The sequence below is a fragment of the Hemiscyllium ocellatum genome, chromosome 20 (genome assembly GCF_020745735.1).
Source record: "Hemiscyllium ocellatum isolate sHemOce1 chromosome 20, sHemOce1.pat.X.cur, whole genome shotgun sequence".
NCBI classification, from domain to species: Eukaryota; Metazoa; Chordata; class Chondrichthyes; order Orectolobiformes; family Hemiscylliidae; genus Hemiscyllium; species Hemiscyllium ocellatum.
In genome coordinates, this window is record NC_083420.1 from 42,935,365 (window position 1) to 42,952,872 (window position 17,508).

The window sequence follows — 17,508 nt, forward strand, 5'->3', positions numbered from 1 at the left end:
GTGACACGTTTTGGCCAAACCCATTTCTCTATTTCTGTTAATAGCGTTTGTTTATATTCCTTTTCACAGATTGGAAATTTCTATATTCCAATTAGTGATGTCACTTTAAATGGTCACAATTTCTTTTGCACATCTCTTCTGAAGTTACTGTGGGCCATGGTGGCAAAGGCCAACAGCACCCAGATTTTTGGAAGTGTTAGTCTCCTTAGGTTTGTAAGCACTGAGTGTCAGCAGTGCTGTTTGACTGTATTTTATCACAGTCAAACATAAACATGTACATTTTTCCACTTTCCATGCTTGACTGGTATCCAGTGGCTATTTATTATTCCTTCCCACTTGTGTTTTCAGTCCTTTCCCCGCTTCCTAATCCAGAGCACAGAGATCAGTTGTAGCACTCCAGTATTACCAAGGCCTGATGACTACTAATTTGGCACAGACTGGGTTTAAATGCAATATTGGTCTGTATTGTAGACAGATAGCCCAGTGTGTTAGATACCATTTTCTGAGATGAAGTATGAAATTGACACATTAGTTGCAGACAAATGTTTTGTTAGTGGAATTGTGCATGAAGCCAAAGTAAGTGCTGTAGATGGAAGTCTGTTTGTTGTCTACTTGCATGTAGAATGTAATCCTTGTGTTAATTGATGTCACCAAGCAATGGCATGTAAATAAGCAAAGGGAAAACCGAGCTTCTGTGAAGGAAGCATCAAAATCTGCTGTTGGAGCTATACTGGTTATTTTCCAATAGGTTACAATCAAAGCATTAAAGGATATACTCGTGGGATGACCAAGGCTGCAGGAAAGCCATGGGGTACAAAGAAGGGTAATGTAGATCGTGGTTAAATTTGTTAATGCATTGTGATGTAATAAACAAAGTAATTTGCAAATAAAGCAAAATTCAGGGGGAAGCTAAACTATTTTGTTTTGTTTGCTTTACAGGAAAAGTGAAGAAAAAACCTAACTTAAAGATCTCTGAAGATGTCTTCAATCAGCCAGTTACAAGCCCAACGTAAGGAAATCTTTTCGTAAAAAGGAGCCACATTTTTGCACATGCATTTAGAGTGCCAAACATTCCTTCTAATGGCTTTACTAAGCAGTATCTTTCTCTACAGAGAATTAGACCATGCTGATTAGAAGTTGTAGGACTGGTGTTTGAGTTTATGGGTGTGTGAGAAGCCCATAGTGCTTTTGGGATAGCTGTTAAGAAAAAGATTAGCAAGGGCTTCTATTTCTACTTGTTCTCTTGTGATTCTTAAAAGAATCTGCATGGATATAATAATAGGATTGCATTTGTGAGATACCTGCTAGCACTTGTCCAGGAATAATGGACACTGTTTGAAATGCTGGATGGCTGACAGCACCTATGCAAACACTAACTGCAATAGTCAGCACCTATGCAAGAGAAGAAAAGAAAGACCAGACTAGGAATGGATGCTGATTGAATTAAAAATTATGAGGATAAGGCTTAATTTGTTTATGCCAGGTATATTATCAAGAAGGCTTTGTTCATTTTGCAATTTGTTTCCTATTGCTTTATATCCTGCATAAGAAGTTCTAATGCACATTTATTTTTGCTGAGGTTGTCATTTAAAAGCCATATTTTGAAAGTTGTAAAAACTTTCAGTCTTAAAGAGAATAATATTTATTTGAAACCACAAGACAATGGTTTCTAAACTCATGCAAACCATGGGAGTCTGTACTTTGAAGCACTTTCACAGCTGGAATAAATGTTTTGGATAGAATAAATCTATGAATATGTGTTTTACTATTGATATTTTGAGCTATTTGCTCAAGAACGTTTATACTTAAATTTTTGCTTGAATTTTGACCCCTGTTCTAAAGGCTGAAGTTTTTGTATAATTCCACTGACATCAACTGCTTTCTAGCACCTTGTCCTAGTGGACAATCAAGTGTGAAGCTAGACAGTGCAATGGCTCAGTCTTTGGGTGGGAATGCCATCACGCCAGTGTCTGATCCTGTGTTTTCTTAGTTTTGACATGTGTGCACAAGCATTTTGCAAAGTTTTTAACAAATGAGTTATTGAATGCTTTGATTAGAGTAGTGCTGGAAAAGCACAGCAGGTCAGGCAGCATCCGAGGAGCAGGAACACCTTGGTCATTTCTCTCTTCCCAGGGAGAACAGAAGTTTGATTTTTTTATTTGCTTACCATGGCTCCAGCAGAAATCAGATAACCAAACATCGACTAGAAATTGGAGAATGCTTCAAAGACATATGGTTTAGTATTACACTGGCAAGTAACCTTTTTACAAATCCTTAGAATCATGGAATTTCTATGTAAGCAGGCCATTTGGCTCATTGTGTTCTCGCCAACATTCTGCATCCCAACCAGAACGACCCCATCCCTGTAACCCTACATTTCCCATGGCTAATCCACCTAACCTGCATATCTTTGGATTGTGGGAGGAAACTGGAGCACATGGAGGAAACCTACACAGATACTGGGAGGATGTGCGAACTGCACACTGATAGTCACCAGAGGATGGAATTGAACCCAGATTAGTGATACTGTGAGACGGCAGTTCTAATTGCTGAGCCATCACGCTGCATTGCAGTCAATGGGGTAGCTATATGCTTTCTGACTTGTTTTAGCTTTTAGAGGCTGTCTTCTGGATGGTAGCAGTTGAATTTTGCTATTTAGCTTTGCATTTCATGACCGATGGTGGATTGTTCAACGAAATTTAAATACTAGACCATGGGTACTTGTTAAATTAGAAATAATTTTTGACAGTCAAAAGTAATTTTTCAGTAAAATTAACTGGAGTTCTGGTTTGTTTGATATTTGTTTTTTTTTTAAAAAGAAGGTTATTGGATGATGTTGAGGTGATGCAAGCTGCTCAAATTGAGGGAAGCGTAGATAATTTGATACCTCATCAGAGAAAAATAATAAAAACTATTTGTTGCTAATCTTTTGGTCTCTTTTTCAAGTTGTGCATAATTTTGTTGAAGTGGTCACACAACAAATTTATTCAAAATATTTAAGATAGCATGCTGATGATATGAATCCTTTTTTTTATTCCCTTCTGCAGAAGGAGTTGGTAGTTGGTTGTTGCTGAGTTAGGCTCAGTGGCATCTGCATCATTTGGTATCTTTCCTAAGTTTTTAAAAAAAATTATTTATATGTAATTAATGATGTTGACTGTAGTCACTGTTTGATTGTGAGAGTATCACAAGTTGAACCAAGTTAACTGGCTCCCAGCCCACCTGTAGGTCAACATAGTTTTCCTTTTTGAGTATATATCCTCTTTGAAAGTTGCATTTGAATCTACTCAATCACTCCTTTTGAGAGTTAGAGTCAAGGTTAGGTGGCTGTTTAAAATATTTGTTTTCATCTATCCGGTCTGTTTCAATGCTGTACATCTCTATGACTCTGTGACTTTCTTTTGCCAGAATCGTCTCATATTGCCATCTGTTAGAAGACCACCCACGTATAAGCAATTTCAAATCTGCCTTTGAGTTAAACCTCATACTCAAACTTGTAGTATTCATTTTTCCTGTAGAATGTTTATACTTCTCTGATCGTATGACTTTTATTTTGTGGTATTTTTAAGAAACCAAGATAACATGCTGCCTTTAAGGAAAGTTTGCAGGTTCTTTAGACCATGTATGACACGTAGAAACTATTCCTATTTTAGACCCCTTTGGAATTGCTGAGACTGCTTAGATTATGCCTGGAATTTGGATTTGAGGACATTGTATTAGATATTGTTAATGGAGACACTATATCTATTCAAGGGGTTCCAGCAGGTAGTGAGCTATGGCCCAGGGTTTTCTGACTCAGTAGCACAGGATACAGCCTAGGAAGAAACATATCTAGTTGTGGGCAATATTATTTTCTTGGCAAAGCTGCATATATCTACTTCTTTCTTTTAACAAAAACAGAAATTGCTGGATAAACTCAGCAGATCTGGCAACATCTGTGGAGTGAGGAACAGAATTAATGTTTCATGTCTAGTGACGTTTCAGAAGAGAGTCAAGCCTGCTGAATTCCTCCAGCAATTTCTGTTTTTGTTTCAGATTTCCAGCATCTGCGGTTGTTTTAATTCTTTACCTCCCTTGCCATGATTTCTATTCCTTTTAATTCCACTAAGTTCCTCTTTAAGGTATGTTTTTGCTTGTACACAGAATATTCTGTATCTGTTTAAAAAAAAATTGATGTTCAAAAAATATTTCAGGTCTGTATCTTTTGTTTCTTAAATTTTTTGATGCTTTTCTTACATTTTCTTTGAAATCTGCCATGCAGAAAATCTCCTCTTAAACATGTTGGTGCACACAAACTAATAGCGCTGTCACTGTTTTTGTATCCTTAATTCATTTTATTGAGAAATTGAGTACATTTTTATTCAAATCTATTTTCTAGGCCACCCCGAGATCTGGATTCAAAAGCTTGCATTACAATTGGAGATCAAGTAAGTATTTATTTGTTATTTTACATTTTTAGGTAATTTCTGTTACCCAAATATATTTCCTTGCTGCTCTATTATCCTGTTGAAATACAATATTTGAGATGGTTTACTAACTATATCTTTATTTTAACCTGAGATAGTAGGATTTCGCTAAGTCAGCATGGGTTTGAAATTAAATGTGTATATATTTTATAAAAGTTCAACTAATTTGGTACTCTTTTTAAATTATTCTCAGTGTCAGTAAGATGAAATATTCACTCAGTAGTACAAATCCTGAGTGTTGCTAGAAAAAAAAAGGACCTGTTGAGGCTTATTGTCTTGCACTCATCAGGCCAGATGGAAGAATGCTGAACTTCAAAGGGCGTAACAATTTATACTGCATGAGAAATAATGCTGATTGGTTGGTTATATATAGACCTTTTTGTTCCAACAGCTAATAAATCATAACAGATTTTTGTTTGTTTGCTATTTGATTGCAATAGGCAGTACACTAACTGTATTCAATTAGCTTGTGCTTGCAAAACTCCAAATGCAATGTCTAAGATTAGGTGTTATTTCATATTGGACAACACTCACTAGACAATCCAAAGTGCCTACTTTAATATAATTAGCCATTTTTGCAAAGTGGCTCACTTAGACCTACAAGAAGTTGCATTCTTTCATTTGCAGGGATCTGTCCTCTGCATTAAAAAAAAATTACCTGGGCATTAAACTAGATTGTGGGGGTCCATAGTTCCTTGCTGCCATGTTCAGAGTTAACATGTCCGCTGGTCTTTAATCATGCAGTGTAAATTGTTGCTTCTTTTGAAAGTTGGTGTTCTTGGATCTGTGCTGGTGCTTTGACAGCATGTCTCTTTGTCTGAACTATAGCTTAAAAAAATTTATATGCTCTGTTGAGATAGATTTCTAGAATGAAGAAACTCCAAAGTTAAATGTTGCTAATTTTTGATGAAGATGTTTGCCCTCGTAAGTGAATTTTAAAGATCTTGTGGCACTATTTGAGGGGGGAAAGAGCATCTAAGTTCTTAGAGTTTTAGATAATACAGGTGCACAATCCTTCATCCGCAATGTTTGGGACCAGCTGGTTTTTGAATAACAGAGTAAGTGACAGTTTGGTGAAATTTTACCAAACAGCAGACTCACAGGGAGTAAAATAGGCCTTGAAACAGAATCGAGGCCTGCTAGTGCTGAACCACACATCTGAGTGACATGCATTGAGTGGTTGTCATCTTGAGTCAACTGTATGCCAAGCAACCTTGTTAATGAGAAAAAAACTTCACAAAAGAAACTTGGGAGTTTGGAGATTTTTTGGACTTTGGGATTTTGGATAAAGGGTTGTGTAGCTGTATTTGGCTTCAACCAAAATCACTAAAATGGACTATCTGATCATTTTCCCATTACAGTTTATGCAAATTGGCTGCTATGTTTCCTGCATTGTAATAGTAATTGTTTCGCAACTACTGCATTGGCTGTAATCTAGTTTTGGATATCCTGAGGTTGTTATTAACACAAAGGAATTTTTTTTTTCTTGAAAATAAAAACTCTTGGTGAAACTCAGCAGGTCTGGCAGCATTTTTGGGGAGAAAGCGGAGTTAACGTATCGAATCCTGTGAGATCTTGAGAAGAAAATGAAGAGTTACCAGACTTGAAATATTAACTCTGCCTTCTCCCCACAGATGATGCCAGACCTCCTGAGTTTCTCCAACAGTTTCTGATTTTAATTCAGATCTCCAGCATCCACTATTCATTTGTTTTATTTTGATGATTTTTCTTGGGTTTGGTTTGCCTGCTGGTGATGAACATTATATAGCATCTAGAAAATGTTTGGCAAGCGCTTAAAGCAGGGAAGTGGTATGTTGGTAAGAAATGATAGATGGTAATGAGCTAATGCTTCTCCTTGAATTACTTGATGGAACATGTGGACTCACATTACACGACTAAATTAGGCTGTATTAGAGTTCGACTATAACCTGTGGTGTTTGATGCACCTACATGGGTGCGAGTGAAATGCAATGAGCTTTAAAGATTAGCAATAATAGGGCAGTAGCAAACTGTATCTTCTGGTCTTTTACCTGTTGGCTCTGTGAAGTAATCACGTTTTATTGGGCTCAGGTGCTCACATTTAATGTTGTGCTTGTCTAGTTTGCCTGCAGTTAATGTAAAATTGCTGCATAGTGAAAATTCAAGAAGAGCGATGGAAGAGGCAGCACCAAGTGTTTTGGAGATGCACTCTCCTTGTATCTGCTAATCACAGAATTTTGCTGCAAAAGGACATGAAATTCTTCAGTTGACTGTCATTTTTTATTATCTTTCAACAGAAGAAGGCTAAAGAGAAAAGGGAGATGGAAATAGGTTCAGAATTTAACAAACTGGGAAAGTTAGTGAGATCTTGAAGGCCAGAAGGCAAATGTCAGAAAAAAAACACAAGGTTATGAATTGGCAGGATGGGATGTGAGTAAGTAAAAAGAGAGATTAATGATAACAGAACTTTCAGATGCACAAAGTCTGCCAGGCGCTTGGAGAGGGTTTTCTTGGTTGACAAAAATTCTCTACGAGTACATTTTCTGTGCAATTTCGGAGTTTCCATTTTGTATTTGTGATGATAATTACAATTACAGATATCCCCAAAGAATCTTTTTGGCTTTGCAAGGTTCACCTTACCCCAGTTCCGACCTTCCAGCCCTCCTGATCTGTCCCACCTGTCATTCTTCCTTCCCACCCTCCCCTCTGACCTATCACCTTTTCCCCCCACTTCCATCCATCTATTGCACACTCAGCTACCTTCTCCCCAGCCCTACCCCTCCCATTTATCTCTCCACCCCTGAGGCTCCCAGCCTCATCCTTGATGAAGGGCTCCAGCCCAAAACGTTGATTTTCCTGCTCCTCGGATGCTGCCTGACCTGCTGTGTTTTTCCAGCAACACACACTCAGCTCTGATCTCCAGCATCTGCAGACCTCACTGTATCCTCCTATTATTGAGCTTGCAAACTAATTTTATAATCAGTAATTTCTGGAATAGAGACGTGAGAGGGATTGACAGACTGAGACAATATTAAAGAGGTACTGACCCCGTCATTTCTCTTGTGAAAGTTGATTAAATCCAACAGCTGACTGAAAAAAAGAATCCTTCCTTTCTTTGTCACAAAGCAGGGAGTTCACTCAGTTGGTTAGAGGCAGTTATTTATTTTCTTTGCAATAGCCCGTTTCTAGTATGAAATTATTTTTGTCTCCAGAAATGAATCCAATAGAAGCCAATAAAATTGTCAAAACTTATCACCTGCTGAATATGAGATGAACAAGTCAAACAGCGGGTCATCTCACGGATTTGTAGAAGCTGTCACCTATATAAAAATGGTTTCCTGTGGCATATTCACTTCACAAACTTTTTGAGAAAGCTCAGGTTGTGTAAATAACTAGTGACATTTTCAGTTTTATTAGTTCAACCCCTCCAATTTTTTTTCCAATTTGCAAAAGAGTAAAGCCAAGGGTTAGGAAACTGAGCAAGGCAGTGGGATTAGGTTTAAATTGCTGTAGCAGGGTCGCCATAAACTCTGTGTTGGGTGGCCTCTTTCTAAACCATAACATTCTGTGAATTCTTTTCGGAAGGCATTGACTCTTGTATTTTCAGTGATCATTGCCTGGAGACCGTTCTATTTCATTTGGCTTCAGACTTTGGTGACACGTTGAATAGATATTGGTTAGGAGCAAAGAAAACCTTTTTTTTTTGTTTTTCTTTTACCAGGCAAGTTATAGTATCTCTGTTTTTCATACCCAAGATCTTGTAACTCAGCACACACTGACAGTTGAACCTGGAGCATTTGTGGTCTCTCTCGCTATGCCTTTTATGACTTGTGTGCCCCCTAAATGACAAATCAATTACTGTATTATTCTTCCATTTTAGGGGTTGTACTGAACTGAAGAGTTAAAAGAAATATAGAGTAAAGCACCAAACAAATATTAAGGGAGTGTCTAACAAGTTAGATTGTGTAGTTGAATGACATCATCTGTATTTTGGAGTTTTTCCTATCTGTAATTGTATCATCATTTGGCTGACGATGTTAGGTTATTTTAAGGAAGGACCAATTTTTGAATGTGATTACATGGAATATTTATTTTTCTACCAAGTTAGCCATGCATTAAGCAGTTCAAACACTTAAGGGACTTTTTTTTTGTAGCCACTGATCCTCTACTCTGCTCATATTACACCAAGTTTGTATCCAGAGTATTCAATCTGCAAAAAAACAGTGTATTTTAAACAAAGCTATACTGTAAATATTGTTACAACCATTGTGGATACCAATATCATCATAAAAGAAATTGACACCCCGAATGAATGGTTGAAAGAATCAAAATTCTATCTTTTGATAGACTTTTACGATAGCATACCGACTAAAAGCACCATTTACTAACCACTGTTTTGGCAGAAAATGTCTACATTAGCCTTTAAAATGAACTGGTAAAATTCTCTCTGGTTGTTCTTGGTTTTGTCCTTTTCAAGTAAACACTTCATTTATCCAATCCAAACTAATTCTTAACTCGTTTTTATCTTCTCCTCATGATATAACTTTTAATTTCCTAATTCCTGAATTGATTTTTACTTTCATGGTGTGAATTAACTTGGAGTTCCCCCCGCCTTAGCCAAAGCTAGAGGAGTTGTCCAGCTTCATTTAGATCCTCATGATCTTCGTCTCTTCAATCCTAGCCTGAGCCCCCATCAGCATTTAGTAAACAATAGAAGCTTTTTACCTCTACCTCTGTTTTTGCCTCTCAAATTCTTAAAGACTGTCCCTACCTGTAAGATGCAGTGATATTTAGAAATATTTGCAACCTGCCTCCAAAATGACTTGCTAAAGACTCTTGCCTTTCCAAAGCCCATTTCCATAGTGTGAATCACGAAGATCTTGTATTCATGAAGAAATGCTAATTAGCTATATTTTGGATTCCCATCTCCATTTTTAAAATCGGACATTCCTAATGCCATCTTGGGACCTAGCAACTGACAGCTTATCCATCATCAGCATATCTGCTCTGGGCATTGTTTGCAGGTGTTGCCATCTGCACCTCTCCCCACTAAAACAACCTGTTTTTTTTCTCTCTCTTAATCTTTAATATGCAAGCCACCTAGGCTTGTCGATAGCTCAATTCTGAGCAAGTTCCTGTGACCCCCTTCGATCCTGTGTTTCCTCTAAAATAAAGAGCACAGCACCAAAATGTTGCACTTTAAATATCATGCCTTATAATCAAAATCGTATCTTTTGGTTTTTTTGGATACCTTCTTGCATAAACTCCTGCATTTTTGTATTTTTGACTACATCAGTATTGGACATTTAGATACATTTCTGAAAGCATTTATGATGTGTTTAAAAAGTTGGGGGTGAGGGAAAGAAATTTTTGTTTCTCGCTTAATTTCCTGCTTAAGTAAATGGATTATGTGAAAATTGATGTTGGTTAGTTTGGGTAATAAGCTTTTTTTTATAATGACAGGACTTTCAAGAAGGTTAAATACAGTAATGTGGGATTAGATTAGCTTCCCTACGGTGTGGAAACGGGCCCTTTGGCCCAACAAGTCCACACTGACCCTCCGAAGAGTAACCCACCCAGACCCGTTTCCCTCTAACTAATTCACCTAACAACATGGGCAATTTAGCATGGCCAGTTCACCTGACCGGCACATCTTTGGACTGTGGGAGGAAACCCACGCAGACACTGGGAGAATGTGCAAACTCCACACAGACAGTCGCCCGAGGCTGGAATCGAACCTGGGACCCTGGTACTGTGAGGCAGCAGTGCTAACTACTGCGCTACAGTGTTGCCCCTGGCTAAATCTGAGATGTGTCCAGTTTTTCTTTTTGGAAGGTTTCTCTCCTTGAGGCCTCATTAGTTACCCGCCCCTTAACATGGCATTTCTTCTGTCTGATTTCCAACTCCATTTTGCCATACACCATTCCAGTCAATGGATATTTGTTCAAAGGCTGGCATCCCTTGTGTCTGAGTTGCCTTTAAAAAGGCCTCTCTGCACCTCAACAAGCACTGGCTTTCGAAAGCTGTCCTGTTCATTGACTGACAGAAAGGAAAAAATGAAGCTGTATTTCTCTGCCAGGGACCCAGAGGTCTTAGTGGAAGGGCTGTACAAAGGTGAGACATTCTCTTCCTAGAGGAATGGTAGATGAGGCTGTGCCAGCAGACTTTGCCAGTCTGTTGAGGTTGGCATTTGGTCAGTGGCACTTCCACAGTGCGGAAGATTGGACAGCAATCTAGTGGGCAGCACGGTGGCACAGTGGTTAGCACTGCTGCCTCACAGCGCCTGTAGACCCGGGTTCAATTCCCGACTCAGGCAACTGACTGTGTGGAGTTTGCACGTTCTCCCCGTGTCTGCGTGGGTTTCCTCCGGGTGCTCCGGTTTCCTCCCACAGTCACAAAGATGTGCGGGTCAGGTGAATTGGCCATGCTAAATTGCCCGTAGTGTTAGGTAAGGGGTAAATGTAGGGGTATGGGTGGGTTGCGCTTCGGCGGGTCGGTGTGGGCTTGTTGGGCCGAAGGGCCTGTTTCCACACTGTAAGTCTAATCTAATCTAATCTAATCTAATCTAAAAGAATCATTGATCCACCAGGGTGTGAGCCACACTGTTTTTCTCTTCTGCCTCACATTTACTTTTATCTCTGCTACTGCACCCACCTCCTGTTAAGGCTTATACTCCGTCACCATCACTATTGCATGCAACACCTTCTCTCACTTTCTCCCTGACCTCCCGTGACAATAGTCGTGCCGGTCCCCTGTGCTGCCTTCTCAGTCCTTTGTTACATTATTCCACCTTTTTTCTCAACCCACAGACATGCTACCATCTGTTACCTCCCTTATTTCTTGGCCCACACTTTTTTCTCATTACAGAAGAAGGCAGCTCATTATTGGTCAGAGATGGTCCATATTGGTGGAGGAGTGCCTGACATCTGGGATCTCCTCCTCTGAGGAGAGAAGACTTGGACCTTTCCTGCTGGGATGCAGAAACATGCACATCCTGCCAAATGATTAAATTCTGTTCTTCCTTCCGCTGCAACTCTCATATTAGCCCTGCTGTCACTCTCTATAGTTCTGACCACTGGCAGTGATGCCTTCTCTCTCTTCTTGCTGCAGGTTTCAATTTCCTACCCTCGATTTCTGTGTCAAAATGTTGAGATCCAGCAGAAGCTGTAGCTTTACTTCTGAGACCAAGAATACGGCGGTCACAGCATCAGCAATGTTGTATCCTGCATTTGCCACCAGCACAGAAACTGGCAACTTGGTGGGAACTGTACAGATGTAGATACATACTGTAGTGGACACCTTGCAGTGGTTGAGAAGGAAATTGTCCAGTCAGCTGGCACTCAAGACTTCTGGAGAATAGTCACTTGCTCAACCCCAGGCAGGAGATGATCCAGTGATTTTGGTAATCAGGGACTTCATCCAAATGCACAGGATGGAGGAGCAGTGACTGATACTCTTATGGGATGCAGAGTCCTCGTTGCTCGGAAATTGCATTGAAACACTGAATCTAGTGATTGCCTGAATGCCTCTGTGGACAGATTAGCAACTTCTGCAGAGGTCTGCACTTCATTGCTCAGCCATTCATCTGAAGGCATGATGACAGGAAAGGGGATGATTGTTGACCCTAGTCCAGGTGCTATGTCCTTGAAAGGAGATGAGCAGTGCTAATTGGCATCCAACTGAAGGTGGAACTACCTTCAAGGCTACTCTGCACTTTCCACTCGGGACATTATAGAAGTGGCCAGGTTGTTTGTTCCACTCTGCCTGCCCTCCCACCTTTTGAAAGTTTAGATTACTTAGTGTGGAAACAGGCCCTTCGGCCCAACAAGTCTACACCGATCCGCCGAAGCGCAACCTACCTATACCCCTACATTTACCCCTTACCTAACAGTGCAGGCAATTTAGCATGGCCAATTCACCTGACCCGCACATCTTTGGACTGTGGGAGGAAACCGGAGCATCCGGAGGAAACCCACGCAGACACTGGAAGAACGTATAAACTCCACACAGTCAGTCGCCTGAGTCGGGAATTGAACCCGGGTCTCTGGCGCTGTGAGGCAGCAGTGCTAACCACTGTGCCACCAGGCCAAGAAGGGTTAACTTACAGGCAGTCAGCATCTTTGCCTTATCAAAATTAAAGAACCCCAGGCTGTCAAGGTCTAGGTCCAAAAGGCTCCCCTTTTATGCAGGCCCCCTCCATCACAACTGCAGAACCCAAGGACTACAAAAATGTATTGCGAGGGAAAGAAAGAAGAAAACCTACTGAGGTCATCTTGGTGGCACAAGTAAAAAGACATGCACATAACTATTACTTTTCTCTGATGAAGGGCATTTGCCCAAAATGTTGATTTCCCTGCTCCTCGATGCTGCCTGAACTGCTGTGCTTTTCGAGCACCATTCTAATCCAGAATCTGGTTTCCAGCATCTGCAGTTATTGTTTTTACCATATTACTTCCTGCATAAATGTGCCTGCTGTTACTTGTTCTGTGTTCTGAGAATCTGTGTAGATGTTAAATGCATCTTGACACCAGCCAGCAATGCTTCATAATCATAGATGAGGCCTCATGGATTGTACCGTCTGGAAACAGGAGGATCAATGTATACTCATGACAATGGGACATAATGACACCTTTTGTCCCTCTTCGTTCAACGTCTCTTTGTGTTTGTTTGTCTCTCTGTGCAAAAGTGTAGATGTTAGAGTTGTCTAGCAGTGGCTGGGCCATGGAGGTGCAACAGGCAGAGAGGGTTAACCCTGCAATATGGTGAGGGAGTAGGTCCCCTTTGTGCTGTACATTACATGGATCTGTGACTTGCATTCATTCCTTTTAAATGTCCTACGATCAGTGTTTGCTGCAGCCCCTCTCACAGGTTGAGTCCTTTACCCTGCCCACTCCAGTTGTGTTCGCAACCGTTTTCTTCCCTGTTTCTAGCACGATGCAAGAGGCCAGTAAGTATCCCTCTGCCAGTGGCTTCCAGCCTCTGTCTGAATATGCCAGTGAACCTTCAAATATTCATATTCTGTTAACCCCACAGACTTCACTCTCCCCAGTTGTCACCTAATTCTTCACCATTTGTTTACATCTGTATGCCTTTCCCACCCAGGTCCACACTTGGTGTGGTCATTCATTACCCCACCTTGAAGCCAGGGTGCTCCTGACCATGGGCAGCACTTGTTATATCCTTGCCAGCCAGATGTTACATTGCGCCCTGTACCTCTTACCTATATGTCAGTCTAAAGTTGTTGGATTGTGTGTGAAACAAGCTTCCCACCAGGTATGGAGAGTATTTAGCAGTTAGAATTGGCATCAATAAAACAATCTCTCAGGGCATGAGCTACAAACACCATATGCTTAGAGGTGCTTGGTTGCTATTCAAGGATTTAGTTTCAGTGAAAGCCACTTATTCAAAAAGTTGTGAATGTAGTAATTTTCCCCTTATTTTCCTTGGCAATAACATTGGCAGTGAGGTGGAGATGATCATTGCCTGGCACTTGTGTGGTGCAAGTGCTGTTCACCAATTGTTAGTCCAAGCCTGGATATTGTACAGATCTTGTTGCCTTTGAACATGAACTGCTTCATTATCTGAGGAGTTGTGAATAGTGCTGAACATTGTGCAATCATTGGGGTACATCCACCCTTCTGATCTTATGGAAAGTAGGTCATTGATGAAACAGCTGAAGATGGTTGGACCTAGCACGCTATCCTGAGGAACTCCTGCACAGATTACCTGGAGTTGAGATGACTTACCTACAACCACAACATCCATCTTCCTGTGTGTCAGGTATGACTCCAATCATTGGCAAGTTTGTCCACTGATACCCATTGTTCCCAGTTTTACTAGGGTTCCTTGATGCCAGAATCTGGTTGAATACAGCAGCATTGATGTAAACAGTTATTACTCTACCTCACCTCTGGAATTCAGCTGTTTTGCCTATGTTTGACCCAAGGCTGTAATGAGATAAGGACCTGAGTGGCCCTAGCAGAATCCAGACTGGGTGTCACTGAGCAGATTATTGCAGAGAGGGTACTATTGATAGCACTTTTGATGACCACTTGCATCCATTTCCTGATGATCGGGAGAAAAGTGATGGGGCAGTAACTGAACAGATTGGATTTTTCCTGGCTTTTTGTGGACAGGACATACCTGAGTAAGTTCTCACATTGGTGCAAATGTGTTGCGGTTGATACAGTGCAGTTACAACACTGGGGGTATCAACTTGGCTAGGGGGAGCGGCAAGTTGTGGAGTACAAGTCTTCATTCCTCTTGCTGGACTGTTGACAGGGTCCATAGACTTTGCTCTATACAGTGCCTTCAACCATTTCTTGATATCACGTGGAGTGAATCAAATTGGCTGGAGACTGCTATCTATGTTACTGGGGACCACTGATGGATCAAAAATTCAGGAATTCTGGCTGAAGATTGCTGCAAATGCTTCAGTCTTTTTTTGTTGGGCTGTTATATCATTGAGGATATTTGTGGATCCACCTCCTTCCAGTGAGTTGTTTTATTATCTACCACTATTCATTACTGAATGTGGTACGACTGCAGAACTTAAATCTAATCTGTTGGTTGTGGGATCGCTTATCTCTGTCTATAACTTGCTACTTATGCTTGCCTATTCATTTTAACCTATCAATATCCTTTGCAAACTGTGTTGAGCCAGTGGATTTCTCACTTAACTTTATATCTACAACAAACATGAACACATTGAACTCAGTGCCTTGAACTAAATTATTACTCCAGGTTGTAAATAGCTGAGGCCCCAGCACCAATTATTTTGGTGTGCCACTAAAAACAACTTGTTGAAATGGAAATGCCCCATACTCTACCTCACTTGGATTCTCATGCTAACATATTACCTCCCAACCCATTAGCACTTAAATGTATTAACATTTGGGTGGTAGCTTCCTGAATGTCATCTTAAAAATCCAAATATACAACACTGGTTATGATTTTCTTTAGCTACTAGTTACACCGTCAAAAAAAAAATCAGATTTTTCAAAGACTATCATCTTTCATAAGCTCTGTTGAATAATATTATGATTTTCTAAGTGCCTGTTAACTACTTCCTCAGTAATGGATACAAACAATTTTTCAAGGACTGATGTCAGGCTTGTAAACCTATACCAGTTATGTTTGATTATAGATAGGTTGAGGATATTAATTGTACACAAATAATGGGATTATGAAGGGGAGGGTTGTGGTACAGTGGTGTGTCCTTGTCTCTGGACTAAGACACCCAGGTTTGGGTCCCACCTGCTCCACAGGTGTGTCATAACATCTTTTGAATAGGTTGATTTTTTTTAAAAAAAATGAAATTGTGGGGCACTGGCAATGACCCACCTATGAGCTGCAAACTCTGGGTTCAAGCCTCACCTGCCTGGAGGTGTGTCAGAACCTGTCCAATTAAAGTTAAAATTACTTCATTTTAATTTGAGTGTTTAGTATCTATTATTGTGCCTTTTTAAAGGGCTGCTACTCATTAATTTGGTTCAATATGGATTCATTTATTTATTTCTTCTGTATGGGAAGGGTATGAAAACGACACTCCCTTATGAAGAATTGCCTTTTTAAGAGGTAACTAGTAACTTTTAGTTTATTTGATTTGCTTGGCTAGAAAGAGTCATTTGCTTAAACTGGTCAAGGTGAGGAGCTGTGCTGAAAATAAATGTAAGACTGAATGAAAAGAAGCTCCAGTATGACCTTTTTATTTGGAATAGAACAAGGCTAAATGGCTCATAAAACCCTCTTACGTGCACGCAGACACAGGCACACAGACTCCTGCAACCACCTCCTTTAGAACATCAGGATGCAAACCACTAAATCCAGATATTGGAGTCCATTAATTCCATCAGTACATTTTCTGACAACCATTAGATCCTTAGAAAACATACCAGAAATAGAACTTTTTTTTTTAGCGAAGTAGCAAGAATATATAAACAAACAGTAAGAGTCTTTTTTAAAATATCTATCTAAGAAGGAAGAGTGAGACCGAAGTGAATGATCCCCTTAGGAAATGAGGCTTGGCAAATAAAAATAGGGATCCAGGAAAGGTTGGAGGAATTGAATAGGATAGTGAAGGTGTTTGGTATGCTTTCTTTTATTGGTTAGAGTATGGCGTACCATTGGGAGTTAGGAGTTGGGAGGTCATGTTGCGGCTGTACAGGACATTGGTTAGGTCACAGGTAGCATATTGCGTGCAGTTCCAGACTACTTCCTATCTGAAAGATGTTGTACAACTTGAAGGGATTCAGAGAAGATTTACAAGAATGTTGGAGGATTTGAGCTATGGGGAGGCTAGGGCTGTTTTCCCTGGAGTGTTAGAGGCTGAGGAGTGACCTTTTATACAGGTTTATAAAATCATGAGGGCATAGCTAGGATAAATAGACAAAGTCTTTTCCCTGGGCTGGCGGAGTCCAGAACTAGACGGCTTAGGTTTAGGGTGAGAGGGGGAAGATAGAAAAGAGACCTAAGGAGCAACATTTTCACACAGGGTGGTACGTGTATGGAATAAGCTGCCAGAGGAAGTGGTGGAAGCTAGTACAATTGCAATATTTAAAAGGCATCAGGATGGGTATATGAATATGAAGGGTTTGGAGGGATATGGGCCGGGTGCTAGCAGGTGGGACTAGATTGGTTAGGATATCTGGTTGGCATGGACGAGTCTGTTTCCGTGCTGTACATCTCTATGACTCTGACTCTAAGTCTTCACAATAGAGTTCACTGATAGCATTCCAAACATTCTAAATAAACAAGGGCCAAAAGTAGTGCAGGAAATATAAACAAATGTATCGCTAGAGAAGAAGTGCTAGGGAAACTAATGGGTAAGCAGGTAACTCTCCTGGACCTAATGGTGTTTATTCTACAATGTTAAAGGAAGAGCTACTCAAATATTTGGTGCTCTGGCAGTAACCTTTCGATAATCTGATTCTGAAAATATATTGCACCGTCATTCAATAAGGGAGGAAGACAAAAAAAGTAGGCCCGTTGTACAGAAGCTTAGTAAGACTGCATTAATAGTATAGCGTATAGTTTTGGTCTCTCTACCTAAGAGAGAATATAT

General features: G+C 40.3%; 1 protein-coding gene across 2 annotated transcripts in view; it reads left to right on the forward strand.

Annotated features, from left to right (window-relative positions):
• LOC132825484 (dual specificity mitogen-activated protein kinase kinase 6-like) overlaps positions 1 to 17,508 on the forward strand; it is a 125,755-nt gene that overhangs the window by 55,925 nt on the left and 52,322 nt on the right. For both annotated transcript variants that reach the window (XM_060840803.1, XM_060840802.1), the window contains exons 2-3: positions 940 to 1,009; positions 4,379 to 4,427. In XM_060840803.1, coding sequence (XP_060696786.1) covers positions 940 to 1,009; positions 4,379 to 4,427 — 119 coding nt within the window. The remainder of the gene's footprint in view (positions 1 to 939; positions 1,010 to 4,378; positions 4,428 to 17,508) is intronic.